This window comes from Lissotriton vulgaris, chromosome 3_2 (genome assembly GCF_964263255.1).
Source record: "Lissotriton vulgaris chromosome 3_2, aLisVul1.2, whole genome shotgun sequence".
Taxonomy (NCBI): Eukaryota; Metazoa; Chordata; class Amphibia; order Caudata; family Salamandridae; genus Lissotriton; species Lissotriton vulgaris.
In genome coordinates, this window is record NC_141690.1 from 1907626 (window position 1) to 1928130 (window position 20505).

At 43.7% G+C, this 20505-nt stretch overlaps 1 protein-coding gene across 2 annotated transcripts in view; it reads right to left on the reverse strand.

Moving 5' to 3' along the window:
• The window catches only part of NSUN7 (NOP2/Sun RNA methyltransferase family member 7), a 1179115-nt gene that overhangs the window by 364445 nt on the left and 794165 nt on the right, over nt 1-20505 (reverse strand). For both annotated transcript variants that reach the window (XM_086963929.1, XM_086963930.1), the window contains one exon: nt 18384-18594. In XM_086963929.1, the coding sequence (XP_086820055.1) occupies nt 18384-18594 (211 nt within the window). The remainder of the gene's footprint in view (nt 1-18383; nt 18595-20505) is intronic.

The window sequence follows — 20505 nt, forward strand, 5'->3', positions numbered from 1 at the left end:
AATGAGAACCGTTCTATGCATCGGACTTCTTCCTCTTCCCAACCCACCCCGCAACCTGAGCCATGTTCCTCTGGGAAGTGGCAGGGCGAAGCGCTGAGCCGGTGGCCTCCTGGCTTTCCAGGCTTCTCGGTTCCCTCTCGGGCTTCTTTCAGGCGCATTTCTCCCTCGGCTGGGTTTTCTGGCGTCCTTCCAGGGGCGTCCTCCTCACAAGCGCTTTTGTCTCTCCTGTGGGTCTCTTCCATCCCCTTCCAGCTCTCCTCCTCCCTTATTCATCCTGAGTAGATGAAGTATGCCGAGGACGTGGCGTCATCAGTAGGTGTATTGCAATTAAAGGGACCGGACCATATTGTATAGGTATATGTTCCCAGTTCGGGGTCGGTGTTGACTGACTAGTCATCCTGCTGAGAAGAAAAAGGGAGACCATTGGGAGCAAGTTCTGTCCACCATTCTTTCGACAGCACGCTCCCCTCCCGGTAGGGCAGGAACCATGACACAAAGCCATTGGTTTGGCGGTGATAAAGTGTTGTGAACTTATAGACCGCTCCACACTTATCCCACATGTGTGTCAGTTATGCAGACATGAGGTTGGAACCTCGGCCTGATACTACCTCCTTAGGAAACTCCACCCTGGTGAAGATACCAATGAGGGCCTTAGCTACTGCAGGAGCTGTGGTAGACTCAAGGGAATGGCTTCAGAATATCTGGTAGCTTGATCCACTACTACTAGTATGTATTTGGTTCCTGAGGCAGTGGGAGGGAGGTTCTGGTGGATCCACACCTACCCTTTCAACGGGAGCCCCAACCACTGGTAGCAGAATTAAGGAGGCCTTTGGGTGTCCACCTGTTTTGCCACGGGATTGACAAGTGACATAGGAGCTTACAAAGTCCTTAACTTTTTTGAGACATAAGTGGCCAATAAAAGTGGTTGACCGGCCTTTCCCAGGTTTTTGGCTGGACCAGATGTCCAGCTAGGGGATGACATGGGCCAATGTGCGCGGAAACTTCCTATACATCAGAGGCACTACCACTCTCCTAGTGAGACCAGGTTTGGGGTCTCTGGCCTCAGTGTACATGAGTCCCTCCTTCCAATAGACCCTGTGGGAGCCACTCACATCTCCCTGCTCCTGTGCAGCAGCTTGCTGCCTCAGACGTTCATGAAAGGGGCCGACCTGCTGCTCAAGGCACAGCTGTTCTCTAAAGGGTCCCCCTGGGCCCAAGAGCTTTACCTCATAAGGCTCAAGCTCCATGGGCTCAGTTACTTACCTTCGGTAACGCTTTTTCTGGTAGATACAGTATCTGCCTGTGGATTCCTCACCATGTGAATATCCCCTTGCGTCAGCAACATTCGGAAATTCTTTCGTAGCTTCGCGCCGACGTGGGCGACGTCATAGAGGCACGGCATTGTGCGCGACTCCGCTGACGTCACCCACACCATATTGGGCCCACGCCGGCGCCTAATATGATGGTGAATGAAGGACCTCTGTGAGAATATTCGACTTAAACTCAGCAGTAGGTAGAGTAATGTTCAGTAAGACAATATGGTGTCGGTGACGTCAGCGGAGTCGCGCGCGATGCCGTGCCTCTATGACGTCGCCCACGTCGACGCGAAGCTACGAAAGAATTTCCGAATGTTGCTGACACAAGGGGATATTCACAAGGTGAGGAATCCACTGGCAGATGTATCGATCAGAAAAGTCCTCTCCCTGAGGATAGGGGTCCTGATCCTTTTGCTGTGTGGATTCTGTTTCACCAGTCTTCCTATCTTTTCTCATGGGAGGTTGGGCCATCATTCCAGGCTTAAATTCTATTTTTCCACCCTGTGCTAGGCATTGTGCTCTTGCTTTCACACACACTATCTCAGGGACGTTCAGCAAGCATTGCTGCATGGGTTCTTCTTTGTACCTGTGCCCATGCTGAGGTATCCAGATCATTTCCACGCAGAAAAAGAGACTGGTAGCTTTGGAGGGACCCCTACCTGTTTCAGACCAGTAACCCCTCCCCAATATAATGTTGACATAGCCATGGGTTGGACTACAGTGTCATTATCAGCATTGGTTACTTAGAAAGATTTCCCAGTTAGGAATTGTCCTGGGGAAACCAGTGATTCTCCCACAATAGTGACACTGGCTCCTGTATCCATCAGGGCTTCTACACTTGACCCATTGGTCTTAGGGGACTGCAGGTACTTATTTAAGTTTGTGGGCCATGCAGCTAGGGTTGCCATAATTACTACTACACCTCTGGAGCATAGTGTAGCATCTATGTGCACTGATTTGTTTAGGGCACGCCACTGATCCCATCTGGAGATTTGCCATTCAAGGATAAGGGCTTGCTTGTTGAAACAGCCAGGATCTCTAATGCGGTGTCCCTTTTTGTTACAGTGGAAACATCAGGCCATAGCAGGATCAAAGTTTTTCCCTTCTACCCACCAGTGGGCTGGGAAGAGTTCTTGGGCCCACCAACGCTGAACAGGATTTTCGGGGTCTTTAGAAGACTCTTCATCTTTAGGCTGCGCGCCCTATTTCCCCTGGGGAGGCTTTGTAGCCCCTTTCTATTGATCACCCTCAGTGGTTGTCTTTGTCTCCCTTGTCTTGACCCAGTGGACAACTCCTTTCCCAATTCTTGAGGAGAAATTGGACCTAGGTTTACCAGATACTGATGCAACTTTTCATTTGTACAGTTACTTAAAATGTGTTCCTTCATAAACATATTATAAAGTCCCTCATAGTCCTAAACTTTACTTCCAGTCAACCAGCCCCCTAGTGTTTTTACTGAGCAGACTAGAAATTCCACCCAGGACTGACTCTGAGATTTCTGACCCCCCCCTGAATTTAATTCTGCACTCTTCAGTAATATTTCCAAATTCCTCAATCAGGGTACTCTTCAAGCGTTCATCAGACTCAGCTTCTGCCCCAGAAAAGTTAGGGGTCTATCCCTGCACCGGTGAACAGTTCGCAAAGGAGGACTCCCCCCCTGCCCCCCACACCCCCCTCCCAGTGAGCCGTCTTCGCTTTCCTGGCTACATAAGCCCTCTCAAAGGCTGTGAACTATTTGGTGATATCTTCACCATTTTCAAATGTATGGACTATCCCTTTGATGGGTCCTAGGTCCTTCTCTGCTCTTTCTTTTTCTAGAGCAAGGAGTCTAGGGCCAGATGTAGGAGCCCTAATACCGGTCGGTAACGGCCGAATTCGGCCGTTACCGACCGGTATTAGGGTTTTCTAATGTAGGGGGCCTATATTTTACCGATTCGGTAAATTTACCAAATCGGTAAAATACCGAATCGGTATATTTACCGATTCAGTAAATCCAGATGTAGCTGGAACTTCAAAGAGTGCCACAGGCCCTTTAGGAGTCGGTATTTACCACCCAATCCTTTTGGGTGGTAAAATACTGAATTCAGGTGTACATGCACATCTGTGCATGCACACCCGTGCCATGTGACACACAGACATGCCCTTAGGGCATGTATGTGTGCCACATGGCACACAAGCCTGGAATTGGGGTGCTACAGGGTGTCAAAGTGACACCCTGTTCCCCCTTGCAAGATTCAGTATTTACCGATTCGGTAAATACCGAATCAGTATTTCTCATTGATTCTTATGGGCTTCAAGGCCCATAGGAATCAATGGGAAATACCGATTCGGTATTTACCGAATCGGTAAATACCGAATCATACAGATTCGGTAATTGTAAAATAAAAATTACCTACATCTGCCTCCTTCCTATTTACCTACTCTTACCTACTCTTAAATACCGAATCTGTATGATCGAGGGAGATGGCGGCTTTGTAAGTCTCTCTGCCCATGCGGAGGTCGACAAACGAATGTGGGGAGTGTTTTACCGCTCCGACACCGATACATGTCGATGAATCGGCAACCGGAATGTGAGAGGAGCATTTAGAGGGTATGCTTGAAGATTTCTGTTGCTGGGAAGTGGTGTTTCGGCTGCTCCGAATGTTCCGCTCCGGTGGCTGCAGCGAGTGAGGCGGACGAGAAGACGGTGTGGCTGCCCAGAGTGTCGGCGGACGAAAACATAAAGATCCTGACTGGGATCGGAATGATCGCTGGGGGCAGCGGTGGACGGTCAGAACTAAGAGGAGAATCGTGAGTACTACAACCGCTAACGGGAGACATTAGACACGTGAGGAAACGCTAGCGCTACTCACGCACACAAGATGGCGGCGTACACTACTTCTTAAACGAAGAATCCCTGTTCTTTATTGTTGTGCATCGGCACACGAAGAATAGAATGTATTTAGAGCCGATTCTTCTCCAGCCAGTGAGAGAAATAAAGATGTGCGCCACTAGCGACCAAAGGAGGGTGGCTTGAATTTACGAAGTGCAATGTTTTGCTTAGGCGCTGCTGTTTACCGCGCCCGCTATGCGGGAAAGAAATAAGGTCGACTCACCCATCTGTTCAGTAACGGCTGGCGCATGTACAATTTTCACAATAGTGGCAATATTGGCATGAATGCAAGGCAATGCAGCAGTATGGTCCCAAACCGGAAACGGCAATATAGAAAACGGCTGTGATTGTTGTGGCACATGAAAAGCAGGGTCTTCTTGACTGGATAAATGGCTGTGGAATCAATGCCTGGGGACTTGTAGACCTGCGATTGAGTCCTGTGCTGCACCATGAGGTTATAGACTTAAAATTCAGTGGAGGCCTAGACTTAGACTTGTGTGGCTCGCTACTAATACACAGAGGCATCAAGTAGCTATGCAATCAAGTTTTTTGGGACGCAATTTAGAATATATGCAACAGTTAGGCTGATAACGTGTCTCTATTTGTGCAAGGCCTTCACGCACATGGTGGCTCTCAAAATGGCGGCGCAAGCTTCCGGCATCATATGAAAGTGTGCACTTCCTCACGGCGACTAAACAAACATAGGAAGCGAACAGATAGAGCGAACATCATATCAGCTCTTAGGTGGATTTAATTGGTAATTGTGCATTTAATTGTACTAAGCTAGACGAAGGAGTCAGAGAGACCAGCGACCGTAAGCAGTCCATAGGGGGCGGCTGGAAGTATAGGGAGACCATCCAAAACGATTAAAGGAATCTACGCCACAAACAGCCATGGCAGATAATAAAGAGCTAGCGAAAAGCTTGAAGAGGCTTAAATCTGACCAGTCGAATCCGAATTCACCCAGCAAAGGGGGGAAAAACCCCGATCCGATAGAAATGATACTGAACAGATTGGATGAAGTAAGGGATCTGGCAAAAGCGACCAAAGAGGAAGTTGCGGCAATCAGGCAAGATAACCGTGACACCAATGCAAAACTGGTAGAAGCAGAATCCAGGTTTAGCAGACTCGAGGACATGGAAGTCAAGTCATGTAATGCCATCAAACGTCTATGCATAGCTGCGGACCAAACGACACGGAAACTCGCTGAGTTGGAAGACAGGAACAGAAGGGGGAATCTACGTATTTTTGGAATTCCGGAAGGTTCGGAAGATCAACATGGGAACTGTGTGGCCTTTTTAGAATCTTGGTTCACCAAAGCTACCAACATGACCTTTCATCACCCGTTGGAATTTGATAGGGCCCATAGAGTGGCGGGCAGGATAAATAAGAATCAAAAAGGCCCTAGAGCTATTGTTTGTAAGCCACTACGCTACCAACATGTAGAGCAAATTCTCAGCTTTATGCGGAAAAACACCATATTGTGTGGAAATCTGCTAAAATCTACATTTCACAGGATTATAGCAAAGAGACGGTGGACGTTAGGAAGGCGTTCTTGGCCCTCCGACCGCTGTTGAAGAAAAGGGGCTTCCAATATGGTTTTATGGGCCCAGCAAAATATCGTGTGATTATCCAAGGTTCTCCACACATTTTTTCCGATCCCCTGAAACTGAAACGCATGCTAGATGGCCCTGAAGATTTAGACATGGAAACAAGCAACCCCGAGGGTTCAGCGGATCAGGCTTCGGCCTCAGGTTACAAGTGAACGATCTTCGTCCACGTATCCCATGCAACTTTCATATGTGTTCCTCTCCCTCACTATGGAGGGGTATTTGAATGTACTAGACTCTGCTTAAAGTTCTCTTGCCATTGAGTGGCCTTTCTGATGATTGCAATTGTTATTGATCTTTTGGATACGGAGAATGTTTCTATTATTGCCTACTAATATAATGAACGTCAGGTAATGAGAATCTGACTACAAGCTGGTACGCTTCCATTTGGTATTACGAAGGTCTACAATAGTGGGGCATGTTGTTGTTTTCTTAATTCGCCCTAAGACCGTTAGGAAGCTATGATATTCACAGTTCTTTCACAAGAGGTCCCTTATGTTGGTCCATAAGATGTTGGTTCCTAGATGTTAGTTTGCCTATGCTGCCTTAGTTAGCAGCAAACCACAGGTCTGATGTGATAGTTCATTTGTTCCAATCTTTTTCTGAAGTGTACACGCACGGGGAGGATGCATTGCAATCTCTCTTCAGTCACCATGCCTACTACGTACAGGTGGGGTGGGGAGGGTGGGGGGTTGAGAGGATTTTGGGTTGGGATGTGTGTTCTATGTTTTTTGCTTTTGCTTCTTCGTGCTTGCATCGTCTTTATTGTATTAATGCTTGGGGGTGGGGAAGGTTGTGGGCTCTACTATCGTATTATCGTACACATGGGCCTTATAGATCTCAAGGATCTCAGTCTCTCTGTCATGCTACTGTTTGTACCACGTGAGATATATAATTATCGCTATGAAGGTACGACCTACTGATGTCACATAGTACAATCAATACTCCGTTGGGGGTGTGTAATGTGGACAAACTGAAGATATTATCTCTTAATGTTAACGGTCTGAACCAACCTGTCAAGAGACAAAAGATTTTAGACTATATACGGAGATTGAGAGGTGACATTGTTTTGCTACAGGAGACGAAACTTAAGACTAAGCAGTTCTACCACCTGAGAAATAAGTTTTATAATGAGGTTGTGGGCTGCAGAGGCTGTGAACAAAAAGAATGGTGTTTTGATACTTGTTGCGAAGAAATCTAAGGTAGAGCTTTTGTCCTCCGAAGCAAGTGAAGACGGGAGGTGGGTTACGGCCAAACTAAGAAGGGATAATACAGAGTTTTATGTCACGAACATATACGCTCCTAACACCAATGAACTTAATTTCTGGGAGGATCTGAGTAAGCATATTGAAAATATCCCGGATAATGCTGTTCACATACTGGCCGGGGATTTCAATCTTCCAATGGATGCAACTTTGGATAGAGACTCCCACTGTCCCTTCAAAACAAATAAATCACATAAAGCCTTTCTCAATTTATGTCAACGCTTTCACTTGGTGGATGCGTGGAGGCTTCAAAATCCCACAGGGAGAGACTATACTTTTTACTCCTCACCACATGATTCGTACTCCCGAATCGTTTACATCCTCATATCACAGAACGGGGTCCCTAGAATAGAGTCTACTGCCATAGAACCCCGAGTAATGTCTGATCACTCTTGCATCTCCTTATCCATTGCTAATGTCAAACCCTCATCTCGTCAGACATCTTGGCGCCTGAATGATGAAATCCTAAGTAATGATCAGCATCGGTCCACAATACAAGCCGCGATCTCTTCTTATCTGCAGATCAACAAAGAGGGGGACACATCTGATCTCATTAGATGGGATGCCTTGAAAAGTACCATAAGGGGGTGTGTATCAAAATCAGATCAGCAATGAACAAAAATTATAATGCGAATTTGGAGTCCTTGGAGAGTGAAATTGTAAACCTAGAGAGTAAACATTTGAAAGATAGGGATGATATGTCTCTTTATGCCTTGGCGAATAAAAAATACGAATACAATAAAATAGTTAGCGAGAGAGCGGGAGTTTGGCTTGATAAAAGAAGGAGATTTAAGATCTGCGACTCTAATAAAGCTGGTAAGAGTCTAGCCTCGTACTTGAAGTTTAAGGTTCAGAAGAATTCTATTAGTGTCATTAAAGATGCCTTAGGATCCTCACACTCGGATCCAGACAAAAAACAGAGGTGTTCAGAGTATTCTATGAAGACCTTTATGCAAAGAATAAAACGGTGGAGGAAGACAGGATTAAGAGTTATTTAGATGAATGTGATCTTCCACGACTCTCTGCTGAGGACCAGGTTAGTCTTAATGGCCCGATTAGTGCCCTAGAAATAGAAAATGCAATTAAAAGTCTGAAGCCAGGGAAGGCACCAGGCCCGGATGGCTTTACGGCTAAATTTTACAAAACCTTCCCCTCCCTATTAGTCGAGCCCCTCCTACATCTATTTCAAGAAATAAATAACTCAGGTGAGGTCAGAGGCACGCTGGCAGAAGCAATAATTGCAGTACTCCCTAAAGATGGAAAAGACCCGTCGCTCCCGAAAAATTATAGACCTATTTCACTGATTAATATAGACTGTAAGATCCTGGCTATGATGCTTTCCGCCCGCCTCCAGAAGGTCCTTCCCCAGTTAGTCCATCCATCTCAAGCAGGCTTCCTTAAAAATAAGTTGTCCAGTGACAATACAAGGATTCTGGCACATGTCTTAGAAAAGGCGAAATTCCTAGGCACATCCACGGCAGCAATAACACTGGATGCTGAAAAAGCCTTTGACAAGGTTGACTGGTCCTTCCTTGAAGCAGTCCTACACAAATTTAACTTGGGGGAAACATTTACAAGACTGGTAATGTCCTTATACTGCTGCCCTTCAGCAAGAGTTAGGTCTGGTTGATCTTTTTCCGCCGCCTTCTGTTTAAAGCAGGGCACGAGGCAGGAATGCCCCCTATCTCCTTCATTGTTCTTATTGGCAATTGAGCCGTTCTTATATCATATAAGAAATGACCCTAACATCGCAGGCATTCCATTTGGGGATTGCACGGTTAAATTAACGGCATATGCAGACGATGTGCTTGTTCTGTCAGAGAGGGCTGAGGAGGCCATACCTGCACTCATGACTGATATTGAGGAATTTTCCAGGGTTTCTGGTTATAAACTCAATAAAGACAAAACGGAGGTCAAACTCCTGAACAATATTGGTGATAAAGGAATCATTGGGGACTCCGGTCTTACATGGCAGCCTAAGTGTTTTAAATATCTGGGGTTAGACTTTGATAAAGATTTGATCTCCACCCTGAAAATAAACGAAGAACTGACTCTTAAAAAGATATCCACATTGCTGGAAGGGTGGTCTCCGAAATTCCTCTCCTGGTGGGGTAGAGCGGAGACGCTCAAAATGATGTCTACTCCGTTGGTTAACTATCTGGCCAGCATGCTCCCTATGACGTTCTCGAACAACTTTGTTGCTAAGGTAGATCAGCTGTTTGGTAGTTTCCTGTGGCGGGGTAAGAAAGCCAGGGTATCACTAAAGAAGCTGCAATTAGCCAAAGATAAAGGCGGCCTGGGTCTGCCCTCGTTCAGGAACTATCAGACGGCCTTTCTTTGTAAACAGGGAGCTCAGTGGTTGACAAAATCACCAGTCTATACACCAATATGGATTAATATTGAAGAATCACTAGTGGACCACACTCCTCTTGAAACCCTACTCACAATGGACCTGTCGCATTTACCACACTCCAAATATATAATGCTAAATACTAGGCGGGCCCTGCTTAGACTTGACCAAACACATAAAACTAAGTTGACATTCGCTAAATCATCTTTTATGTCCCTGTGGAGAAATCCCTATCTCAAGCATAATGGCAATAAACTCTTCTGGGACTCATGGTCCAAGAAGGGCATTAACTTGGTGAGGGATCTGTACGACGATAAAGATCCACTCCCGTTCTCGACTTTGCAACGGAAGCATGATCTTACTCCAATGGATTTTTATGATTTCTTGAAAATCAAAGCGATACTAACTGCCCGTAATTTCTCTCCCTAAACACCATGGTTAATAAATCATCTCCCACGTCTTATGTATGCGGGTCACTTCGTTTCTAGAGTGTATAACCTATTATTGCCCTTGCCCAAGAAAACTCACAGAAAGGTGGAATTGAAATGGGAAGCTGAACCAAATTTAACGGGAATAGATTTCGACTGGGAGGTGATTCATAAGACGGCCCTTGCCCACAAAGTATCACCCATCCTATTCCAAACAAAATACATGCTAATAAACAGGGCATTTTGGACTCCGGATAAGCTTTTCAAATGTAATTTAAGGGATTCACCTACATGCTGGAACGGCCAGTCAGGTTCGGGTGATCTTGCCCACATGTTATTCAACTGTCCTTCTCTAATGCCCACATGCATCAAGCCTTTTTGGAATCGCAAACGGTGCGATTCCTTAAAATCGGCCGTTTGCGATTCCAAAAATGCTTTTTGGGATGCATCATTGCTTTTTCATGAAAATCGCTAATTTTGCGATTTTCAAAAATGCGATTGCATTTAAGGAATCGCAGTTTTGCGATTCCTTAAATTCAATGCATCATTCTTTAAAAAATTGCGATCTTGAAGATTGCAAGTGCAATTTACCACGAGGTTGAACCTCGCGGTAAATTGCGAAAAATGTTTAAAATGGTCAAAATCACATTTTAAACAATGTCATGTTACCGACACACATGTCCTTAGGACATGTGTGTGTGAAACATCCATTTAAAAAAACATTTCAGGGGTGCAGGGGGGGGTCCTTTGGACCCCCCCCTGCACCCATGGAATGCATCAACATTATGCGAATTCAAAATTGCGAATTCGCAATTTCCATTGATTCCTATGGGCCTTTCGGCCCATAGGAATCAATGGGAATAGCGAATTAGCAATTCTGAATTCGCATAATTTTTGCGATTCGGTAAAAATTGCGATTTTTACCGCATCGCAAAAATTATGCATTTTATGTGATGCATCCCGTTTTGCGAATCCATATTTGCGATTCGGTAAAAATCGCAAATTTGGAAACGCAAAACGGGACTTTGATGCATGTGGGGGTTAGTGTGTACTGGGGGAAAATATTTGACTGCATTTACCACGTATTCAAGATAAGGCCTGTACAGGACTTTGTATATGTAATTTTAGGGGCGCTTGACCCACAGTTATCAAATGATCAAGATCGCCTACTCTTGGACTTAATGCTAACATTGGCGTGTAAAGTGGTTCAATGCAAATGGAAAAGTGCGACTGAGGTAAACTTCAAAATCTGGCAGGAGTGGTTATCATTTATGAGAGGTGCTAATAATCCGGCACTACAAGCATCTACATGGAGTCCGTCTAATAGAAAGCTGTGGAAATCACTAGACGCATCCTCATTTCACTATGAGCCACCTTGATGCATTATATGGTGATCTTGTTACATTGGCCTTTAGCATCTGAGAGTACGTTTGTTGTCATCCTCTAGAGCCTAGGCCGCTACCTACCTCCACACATTGAGTGTTATATATGTATCTGTATATCGATGATGCAAGCAAGAGTTGATTTACTTTATATTATTTGCATTTTTGTAATTGTTCATCAATAGCTGAATCGAATCATTTCTGTAACGGAAGAATTACTGTATTGTTTTTCCTTTTGGTTTTCTACTTCAATAAAAACAACTTGAATTAAAAAAAAAAATTTAAAAAAGAAAGTGGATTGTTAACATTCCCAGTCTTGGGTTACAATGAAGGGCATTTAGAATATATGACCAATACGTTCTTTTCAATATATTTTTACAACTTGGTGTTAGATTATGTGGTTCAGCACAGTACAAACTAAGGCCTATTTCTGTGAGCCATTTCTTAACGAATCTTAGCAAAGGAAAAGTGAGACAGCTATCAATGGCTAAGAGTTCTCTTGCACTCTCGCTGTATACCGCTAGCTCTGGTGTTACCCACAAGCGTACCTATGTGCTTTATATTCAGGTCATGAAACATTGGGACGAGTGGCGTTGATGTTGGTAGCCTCAATATCTCCTCACAAATGTATTTTCCCCATTTGTTAATTGTGAGGTATCACTGATTCCCCAGAGTTCTGATCCGTACAGTGCTACTGCTTGCGCCTTGCATTTGTATAGCTCAAGTGCCGGTGTCAAGGGTTTGTTTGACGATAAGCTGTACTTTTTCAGGTCAGCCCTCGCCCCCTGGGCAAGTTGCAGCGCTGAGTGGTTTACCTGCAATTTCCATGACCACTTTGAGTCAAGCAAAACACCCAAATAAGTGAAGTTTGGCACATATTCTAGTTTTTATTATTCATCCTAAGGTCCTTTCTAAAACCTTTATGGGGATTTGTGGCCATGTACTTAGTATTAGCAGTATTTACTTCTAAGCATTTTGCATTGCAGTATCTGTTAAAAGCACTCAGTAAATTTTGCAGGCCCCTGGGTGTCTGCAAAATCAAAATGGTATTGCCTTCGAATAGCAGCTCTGGAACCAAGTTCCCACTCAACTTGGGAGGGTCGTTTTCAGTTTCTTGTAGGTAGCCAACCACATCTTTAATATAGAATGAGAACAAGGTGGGGGCAAGCACGCACCCCTGTCTCACTCCTCTATCTATTGGGATCAGTTCTGTGATATAGGTATGCACAGTAACACACAGAGAGAGACCGATATTTTCTGAGAGAAGATTACAGCTGTGTCAGAGATGTAGAAAGTCCATCGGTGTATGCTAAGGTATGGCATGGGGGCATGGGGTCCGCTACTAAACCCATTGACTGTGGCATGCATACTGCACTCTAGAGAACAATAGTTTAAATAAACATTTCGAACTTCATCCGTTTCTCTATCATATCTTATTGTGGACAAGTATGACTGTGTGAGCAAAAGGGGGTGTCTTGCCACCGCAATCCCTTACAGGTTCTGGGGTATTGTGTTCAGTGTTGTCAATCCACTTGTCTCGCTGGATATGAGTAGGAGGACAAGTGAGACACTATAGCTAGTCGGACTCGGGCTCATAGTTCTGAGATTATTTGGTGACAAAGTCCCTATCTACTGATGGTCCATAGTCCCAAGCATAGTTCTTTCCTGAGCAGAATCCCTGCAACATGGCGCCCAATGTTTTGTCTGGTACTTATTTGCAAGATCCCTGAGTAGCGCTTGTGCTTGTCCACAATAGTTCTGTTCCTGAGCAGAATTGCTGCAACAACAACCTCCATGCCAGAGCTCTAGCATTTTCTAGGCTGCTCCAACTGTTGAAGCCACACCATAAAGGAATGTTGAAGATTGTGTAGCCTCATCTCTTGACTGTTAAAGAAGAAGGTAATGTTCATGTGGGGTTATAATGCCAATACGGCATCCTAGATTCTAAAAATCCACTTCACTACTGCTCTATTCATCCTTCTTCCCCCAAATACCCCATGACAACTTTGTATATGGAGGTTAACATCTCCAGCATAGCTTTGGATACAATACTGTCACAGTTTTTCAAAGATACTGCAACTGCTTAAGTACTTCTCACAGTATCTAAAGCCTGCTAAGGGAAACTATTTAAAAAATATATATATATTTCTTTATTAGCCCATACAGCAATAAAAGTCCTAGCCGGAGAAAAACGTTTGAGACAACTCTAAAGAGCACCATTGAATTTCAGTGCCCAGAAGATACAGGAGTCAATTCCATCTCTATTGTAGGTAATGTTATGTTATAATCCATTTATAACACGCACGGATACTCAAGAGTGTCCCGGCACAGGGGGTGTGCGTGACAGAAGAGGTTCTGGGATTAAATGGGCTTAATACAAAGTAGGGTCTTTAGTTGCTTCTTGAACAGCCTAGTACTGAGTATTCCAAAGCTCCACAGGGAGCGGGTTCCAGGCTTCCACTGCTTTGACAGAAAGGGAGCAAACCCCCAGACGAGTCCTGCAGAAGCAAGGGACTACTGCCAATCGCTGCCCGGCAGAACGCAAGACATGGCTTGGTAGTTTGGGCTGGACTGTTCCAGTGAGGCACAGGGTCAAGACTGATTTGCATATAGCTGTGTCTGAACTGGAGTGGCAAAGTGACCTAAAGAATGATGATGGATTCAACCAAGATCTATCTCTGGGGGCGAGTGTTTATAAAGTTTCAGCACTCTGTCCATCATCTCCCTGTGATTGCTTTGTTCGCCCTAATATGGGAGACAACACTTCCCCGAGCGGGTCACAAAGTGTAGGGAGCAGGAGATCCTCTGAAACCTACCATTGTTCATGTTGAGGCCTCCACTTTTGCTCGTAGCTTAAGTACATATGCAAACCATAGGGTGGCACCCCCAACTCCGCCTCGCACCCGAGTTTCCCCTGCCATAACATCAGCTACAGGTGGTGCTCACTTCAGTACTACCTGGAGCCAACACTTCACCGAAGGGGGAGGCACAGCTTTCCATGACATCGCTATGAGGCGCTTGTAGAGGGCCATGGCCAAATGTATGATATTCATTTAATGTATGGTGTGCCTCTTGTACTTCGTGTTAAAGGCAAGGGAAACCCAATAAACCCTTGTAGGCTTGGGCACAAAGTAGTTTAAGTCAAGAGATGCTACAAGGGACTTATTTGAAGCTAATTTGCATTCATTTATGAGTCGTACAAATGTAACGCACTCTTGTGTATCCACAGGATAACCGTCTTATATCAACTGTAATTAATATTAACGGAAGGCAAAAAGAACATATAGAGCAAGAATCGTATTTAGTATTCAAAAAATTCTTTATACTGCAACAAAAGTAGGGAGACAAATACAAATGAAATAGGGCAGAGCAGTCATGAACAGAGATAAATCAAATTTTCACTACAGTTCATAACAAAAAACATCAACTCCAGATATTCAAAAAACACAACCAAAATTAATTAATAAACAAGGTTGTGGATAGGTGACAGAGCAACGTAACAGGAGATGATGGAGTGTCGACGTTTCGGTCTAGGTAGCAGTCGTCAGATAGACCATCATCAGGACGGTGTTTTTCTATGCAGGAAAAACTCCCTTGAATCCTAGGTTGGACCTTATGTGGGCACGAAAGCGGCAGTAGCGAAGGCAACAGCAATAGCGTGTGGCAAGGGTGTCCTACACGGAGCCTCAACTTGAAATTAGGCAAAGCACACTATGATTAATAGTTGGATTTCACGTGAAGGCTTAAAGTCAGAAGTTCTTTCGCTAGTGTGAACCGGCATATGGGCGCGTCGTCCTCAGTTGTTTTCGTGCCCACATAAGGTCCAACCTAGGATTCAAGGGAGTTTTTCCTGCATAGAAAAACACCGTCCTGATGATGGTCTATCTGACGACTGCTACCTAGACCGAAACGTCGACACTCCATCATCTCCTGTTACGTTGCTCTGTCACCTATCCACAACCTTGTTTATTAATTAATTTTGGTTGTGTTTTTTGAATATCTGGAGTTGATGTTTTTTGTTATGAACTGTAGTGAAAATTTGATTTATCTCTGTTCATGACTGCTCTGCCCTATTTCATTTGTATTTGTCTCCCTACTTTTGTTGCAGTATAAAGAATTTTTTGAATACTAAATACGATTCTTGCTCTATATGTTCTTTTTGCCTTCCGTTAATATTAATTACAGTTGATATAAGACGGTTATCCTGTGGATACACAAGAGTGCGTTACATTTGTACGACTCATAAATGAATGCAAATTAGCTTCAAATAAGTCCCTTGTAGCATCTCTTGTACTTCGTGACACCCAACAGTCTAATCAGGGGATCAGCCTGGAGTTGCACATCAATCATCTCTGAAATCCAGGCCATAATCTGTCCCCATGTTGCCAGCAACGCCAGACATTCCCACACCATATGACTAAAAGTTGCATCATTATGGCCCCATCTAGGGCACACTGGAGTCAGTCTCAGAAACATTCTGTGAAGACAATGAGGGGAAAAGTAAGTGCAAAGAAATAATTAAACTGAGTGAACTTCAGGCGAGCATCATGAGAAACCTGATTCACCTGTTCAAGTGCCATTTCCCACTGCCTTGGAATTAGCTCTGTCCCCAGACATGCATCCCACCAGGGCTTGCTCAACACCGCCATATCTGCATCAGCTGCTGGCAGTGCTCATAAAGCGTTGTTACAGCTCTGTGACCCATACCATGCATCAGTATACACTGCAACCCAGCATGAACAACAGGGGCCTCCCGTCCCACCAACCAGATCTAGCATCAAGACATTAGACATCAGAAATTGGCCAGCTCCCAGGCCAGTGCTGGCCTGTACCTCTTGAAAGGAGCGTAGGGCCCCATCAGTATAGAAGTTCCTGAGGCAGATCACACCCACCTCACGCCAAGGGACTAGGTCATGGGCGTCCAGCAGAGCCCTAAACCCAGGCATACTCCCTATGGGCAATCGAGGGGCATACAGTAGTGCGCCACAGGGCAATGATGTGCCAGTCTGCCCATACCCCTGCGAGGGACCCCTGGTAACAGCATTCACTCCAGTATCCCCATGCCGTATAAATCCTCGATGACAAATCTACCCCCACCTACAGTATCTCCAGCTAAATATCGCATGGACCACTGCAATTGTGCTGCCCCAAAATAGCGTTCCATGTCAGGCACCTCCATAACTCCTACCATAATCGGGTGTTTTAATGCACGTATAGAGACCCATTTGTACGGCCCCCCCATGCCAGGTCAGAGGAGACTTTGCAGGTCCTTGAAAAAAGCGCAGGCGGAATCACAGGCACCGCTGCAAAGAAATTAAGAAGCCAAGGCAAAATTAGCACTTTCGCTATAGAGGCCCAGCCCATAGGGGAGACAGGCAAGCACGTTCGGAAACCCAAGGACTTCTGCAGAGCTGCCAAGGTTCTGCCACGATTGCCTTCCAAAAGATCTTTTTTTAGTGTGACACATGTTGACCCCCAGGTACCAGAATGTCTTAGGTTGACAGGGGAGTTGATCAATTTCCAGTCTCTCCAGCTCCTCATGGCTCACCTGCTAAAGCCAACTATACTAATAATGACAGACAAAGAGTTTCTTACAGTAAAAGCTTCTTTCAAAGACTAGGGTTGCTAATTATGAGGAGCATGTCGTAAAGTTGGCAAAAGCTCTGAGTCCAAAACAACTATGATGGCAAAGGAGCCATTCCACCTCATCAAAACCAATATCTCAGTGACAACGGAATATACATCCTGGTCAAGTATCTCTAATCCCAACTCAAATGATAATCCATATGGTTAGCCCATACTGTGTAAGAGCAAATGGTGTGCATTTCGCCAGGACATCAATGAGTTGTGTCAAAAGGCGATCCCGAGTGGTATCACAAAAGTAAAATAAAGTGTAACCAGCGAATACCAACAAGCATCAGGAAAGTAACAGGCAGTTGTACAAGGCAATCCAGAAAAGCACCAGGAATGCAAGAATATCCCCAAAGACACTGGCATACATTTTGAAAGAGACTCTTAGGAATCATCAGTGTTTTTTGGCTTCCCATCTGCACACCACTTGGATAGGTAACTTCATCCCTCAGGAACACAGATAGGCCACAGCTGATAAGGAAAGTGTAACTAATGTGTGCCCTTTTTTCCTTAAAGTGTTCCTCAATGGTAAAGCAGAGTGTCTCTTCTACTCCCCTTTCAACTGGGACCTTAGTGTCCGGATGGACTGATGGCGAGACTGTGGGTGCATAGGCAAAATAATGTGCTATCCTGTTGTTCCTGCATACACTGGACTTCGCATGGCAGATGTTATATTATTTGTAGGCATTGATCAACTTAATTTTTGCTGAATCTATTAAGGTCACTTTTCCCTACACTTCATATTAGATGATTCTGCTTTGAGAAAAAGAATTAAGAACTTATCATCAATGTCCTCAAAGGAGACATTTGGAGATCATTGCCACTTTTTTTTTATCTCTACCTATCACTTCTCTCTAAACTGGGTTAAAATATGGGACTTACAACATTTTCACAAAAAAGTGCAGACCAGCTATGAGGGGGCCTTTATAATGACAGGGCTAGTGATGTGGGCATTTACATTCAAGGTGCAGCAATATTGAAAGGTACTCATTCCAAGCACCAAATCCTCTGGTAGGAAAGCATAGCCGTGTTGTATGAATCATACGATATATGCATTCAAACACATTTCCTGACCAAAATGGGGGTATATAATAAATAAATATAGAGGCATTTATTTCCTTTTCACTGTTTAAAGGTTACAATTCTGTACCCAGAATATTAATTTCCAAAATCTTTTGAAGCAAACTAGAAAGTATAGATTTAAGATACATACCCCCTCATGTATGCACCTTGTTGATATATATGCATATCTCCAAGGCACATAAATATAGAGTTAAGAATATCAAGTCTCTCCTTACCGTCACATACTTATCCTATCAATATTTTTAGTAGATATCTAGAATACAATATTTTGGTAGCACAATACCTTTGTGCTCAATATAGTGACATACAACACTAAGTATAATATGAGTTACTTATTGCACACATTGTAAGCCACTAAGGAGAAAAGACATATGGTTCACCATACTTTGGATTTATATTTTATGACAAAAAATCCATCGACAATAGAAAATATAACAAAGACATACTTTTGCATTCCATGCGTGTGAAGAAGTCTTGCAGTTCTGCTGCTTTGGATGCTGATTTTATTCCGCATACAAAAATGTTGCAAGTATACTGATTTGTCAGTGTCGACATATGGGCAACTGTTAGCCCTGAATACATATTAGTCACTATGATGTCATCATCCAGGTTCATTAAGGTACTTACAGAATGCACTGCTAGGCTTTGGGATTTATCCTTAACGACAAAAAAGAATGACAATTAAGACAAGATGTATTACAAACAGCATCATTAAGATACAACATAGTGAATAAAACAAGGAAAATACTCTTTGCAATGATTATAGACAGTCACCCTCCCAATGCCAACATGTAGGGACTATCACTACTTATTGGTGGGAAAAATACTGTAACTACTTTCTAGATGCTGAGGGATCGTGAGCAAGCATGCACTGACATTGGTGCATGTGCCCTTACTTTCCAAGGATATCTAGAACACTTTTGTGAGTGCCACATGTACTATCCTGACTCATATTCTACGACATATGTTGATGAGATCATGGGAGTTTTTGATAGCGGATGTTTGTTAGGTGTTTGTTAAGAAAGACATCTTAAGGAATAAAATTACCATAGCTACCATGAATCTATCTCTTCTTTATTCTTCAGACTGTCTCTTTCCCACTCCAAACCGTGAATAGAGAATACTATGCAAGGACCATTTGGGAGAAAGAAAGGCACACTTCAGGCATCAAGGAAGCATGTCCTGGCCATACTGATCCTTGCTTTTTGACGAAAAATCCATGCATAAATGTGGATTTGACCATCTATCCACTTTATAAAGTTGCCTTACTGGCAAGTGGAAAGCCAGAGATTCTGCCTGCACTTTGCAGGGACTGGCATCAATAACCTTTGTATGTTGCTCAGAGGTGGCAGCGAACTTTTTCTGAAAGCTATTTATCCAAAAACTGATGAAAACAAAGGGAATCTCGAACATGTTCAAAACATGAATTTCTCGTCAATGCTGCATTGAAAGGATTATCTGACATCAAACTAAAATAGGATATCACCTACATAATTTGAAATTGGCAATTGAAGGGAAAAAGACGAGAGAGTACATTTCTTCATTTTAATGGTTACCTGAAATACTCTTCTATATAAGAGAGTATTGAGAGCCATTCTTATTTTATAGCAAAGACAGCATACATCTTCAAAGCAGAAGGTTCAGGAAGCTTACTTGTCTTGATACTCAGTACCTCTCAACAGATGTATGTCGAATCACACTTGTCTACTAGTTCCCAATAATATAGCCAAAGTGAATTCAAACTGGGATGCAGAAATAACAATACATCCAACGAAAAATCTCTAATACCTAACTACAAAAGGATTCACTCCTGTCAAATTATTGTAGTCGTACAAAAATTAATTCAATGCTAATACTCATCATTACTGATAACATATTTCCCCAATGTAGACTGTGTTCGCTCCCAGAGGAAACAGATATATAGGTCATCAAAATCTTCCAGCTTAAGCAACCATAAAAATACTACTTGCTAGGGTTTAGAAAGAAATCAGTTTCGATACTATAGGAGCTCTATCGACAAACAAATCAAGTACTGTTTTTTTTCAGGACAAAAAGCCCTCACCCACCTCTGGTAGCAGGTTTCATTATTGGGCCCCTCCTGGCATTGGTATAAGAATCCTGGTACAAGCTGCTACCTGTATGTAAGGGGAACCCATGAGTCGTTTACAAGTTGATTACAGGATAATTCTGTGTTATGAGCACTTATGGATGTTAGATGAGAGGAAATAGTGTAGAGAGAAATGGGGATAGGTGAAAACTACCTTTCGGTGACAAAGTAAATATTATTATATCCCAATGGTAGGAGTAAAAGAAATTAAAGTTTAATTCGACCTGCACCCTCAATTGAGATGTATGGGCATATGTCAGGACCGTCTAACCTTCTATGCTATAAAGTGCATCAAAAAATGGATTGGAGAAATAGAAATTTACAACCAGTGGTCTAGGGCTGAACTTGTAAATTCACCTGGTTTGTAACCTGTAAAGGCTAATAGAGTAACAGGGATTACCCATGGCATGTGCCCGAGTTAGGCCTGGTTGGAAATAGTAGCATTTTACACGTACATGGTT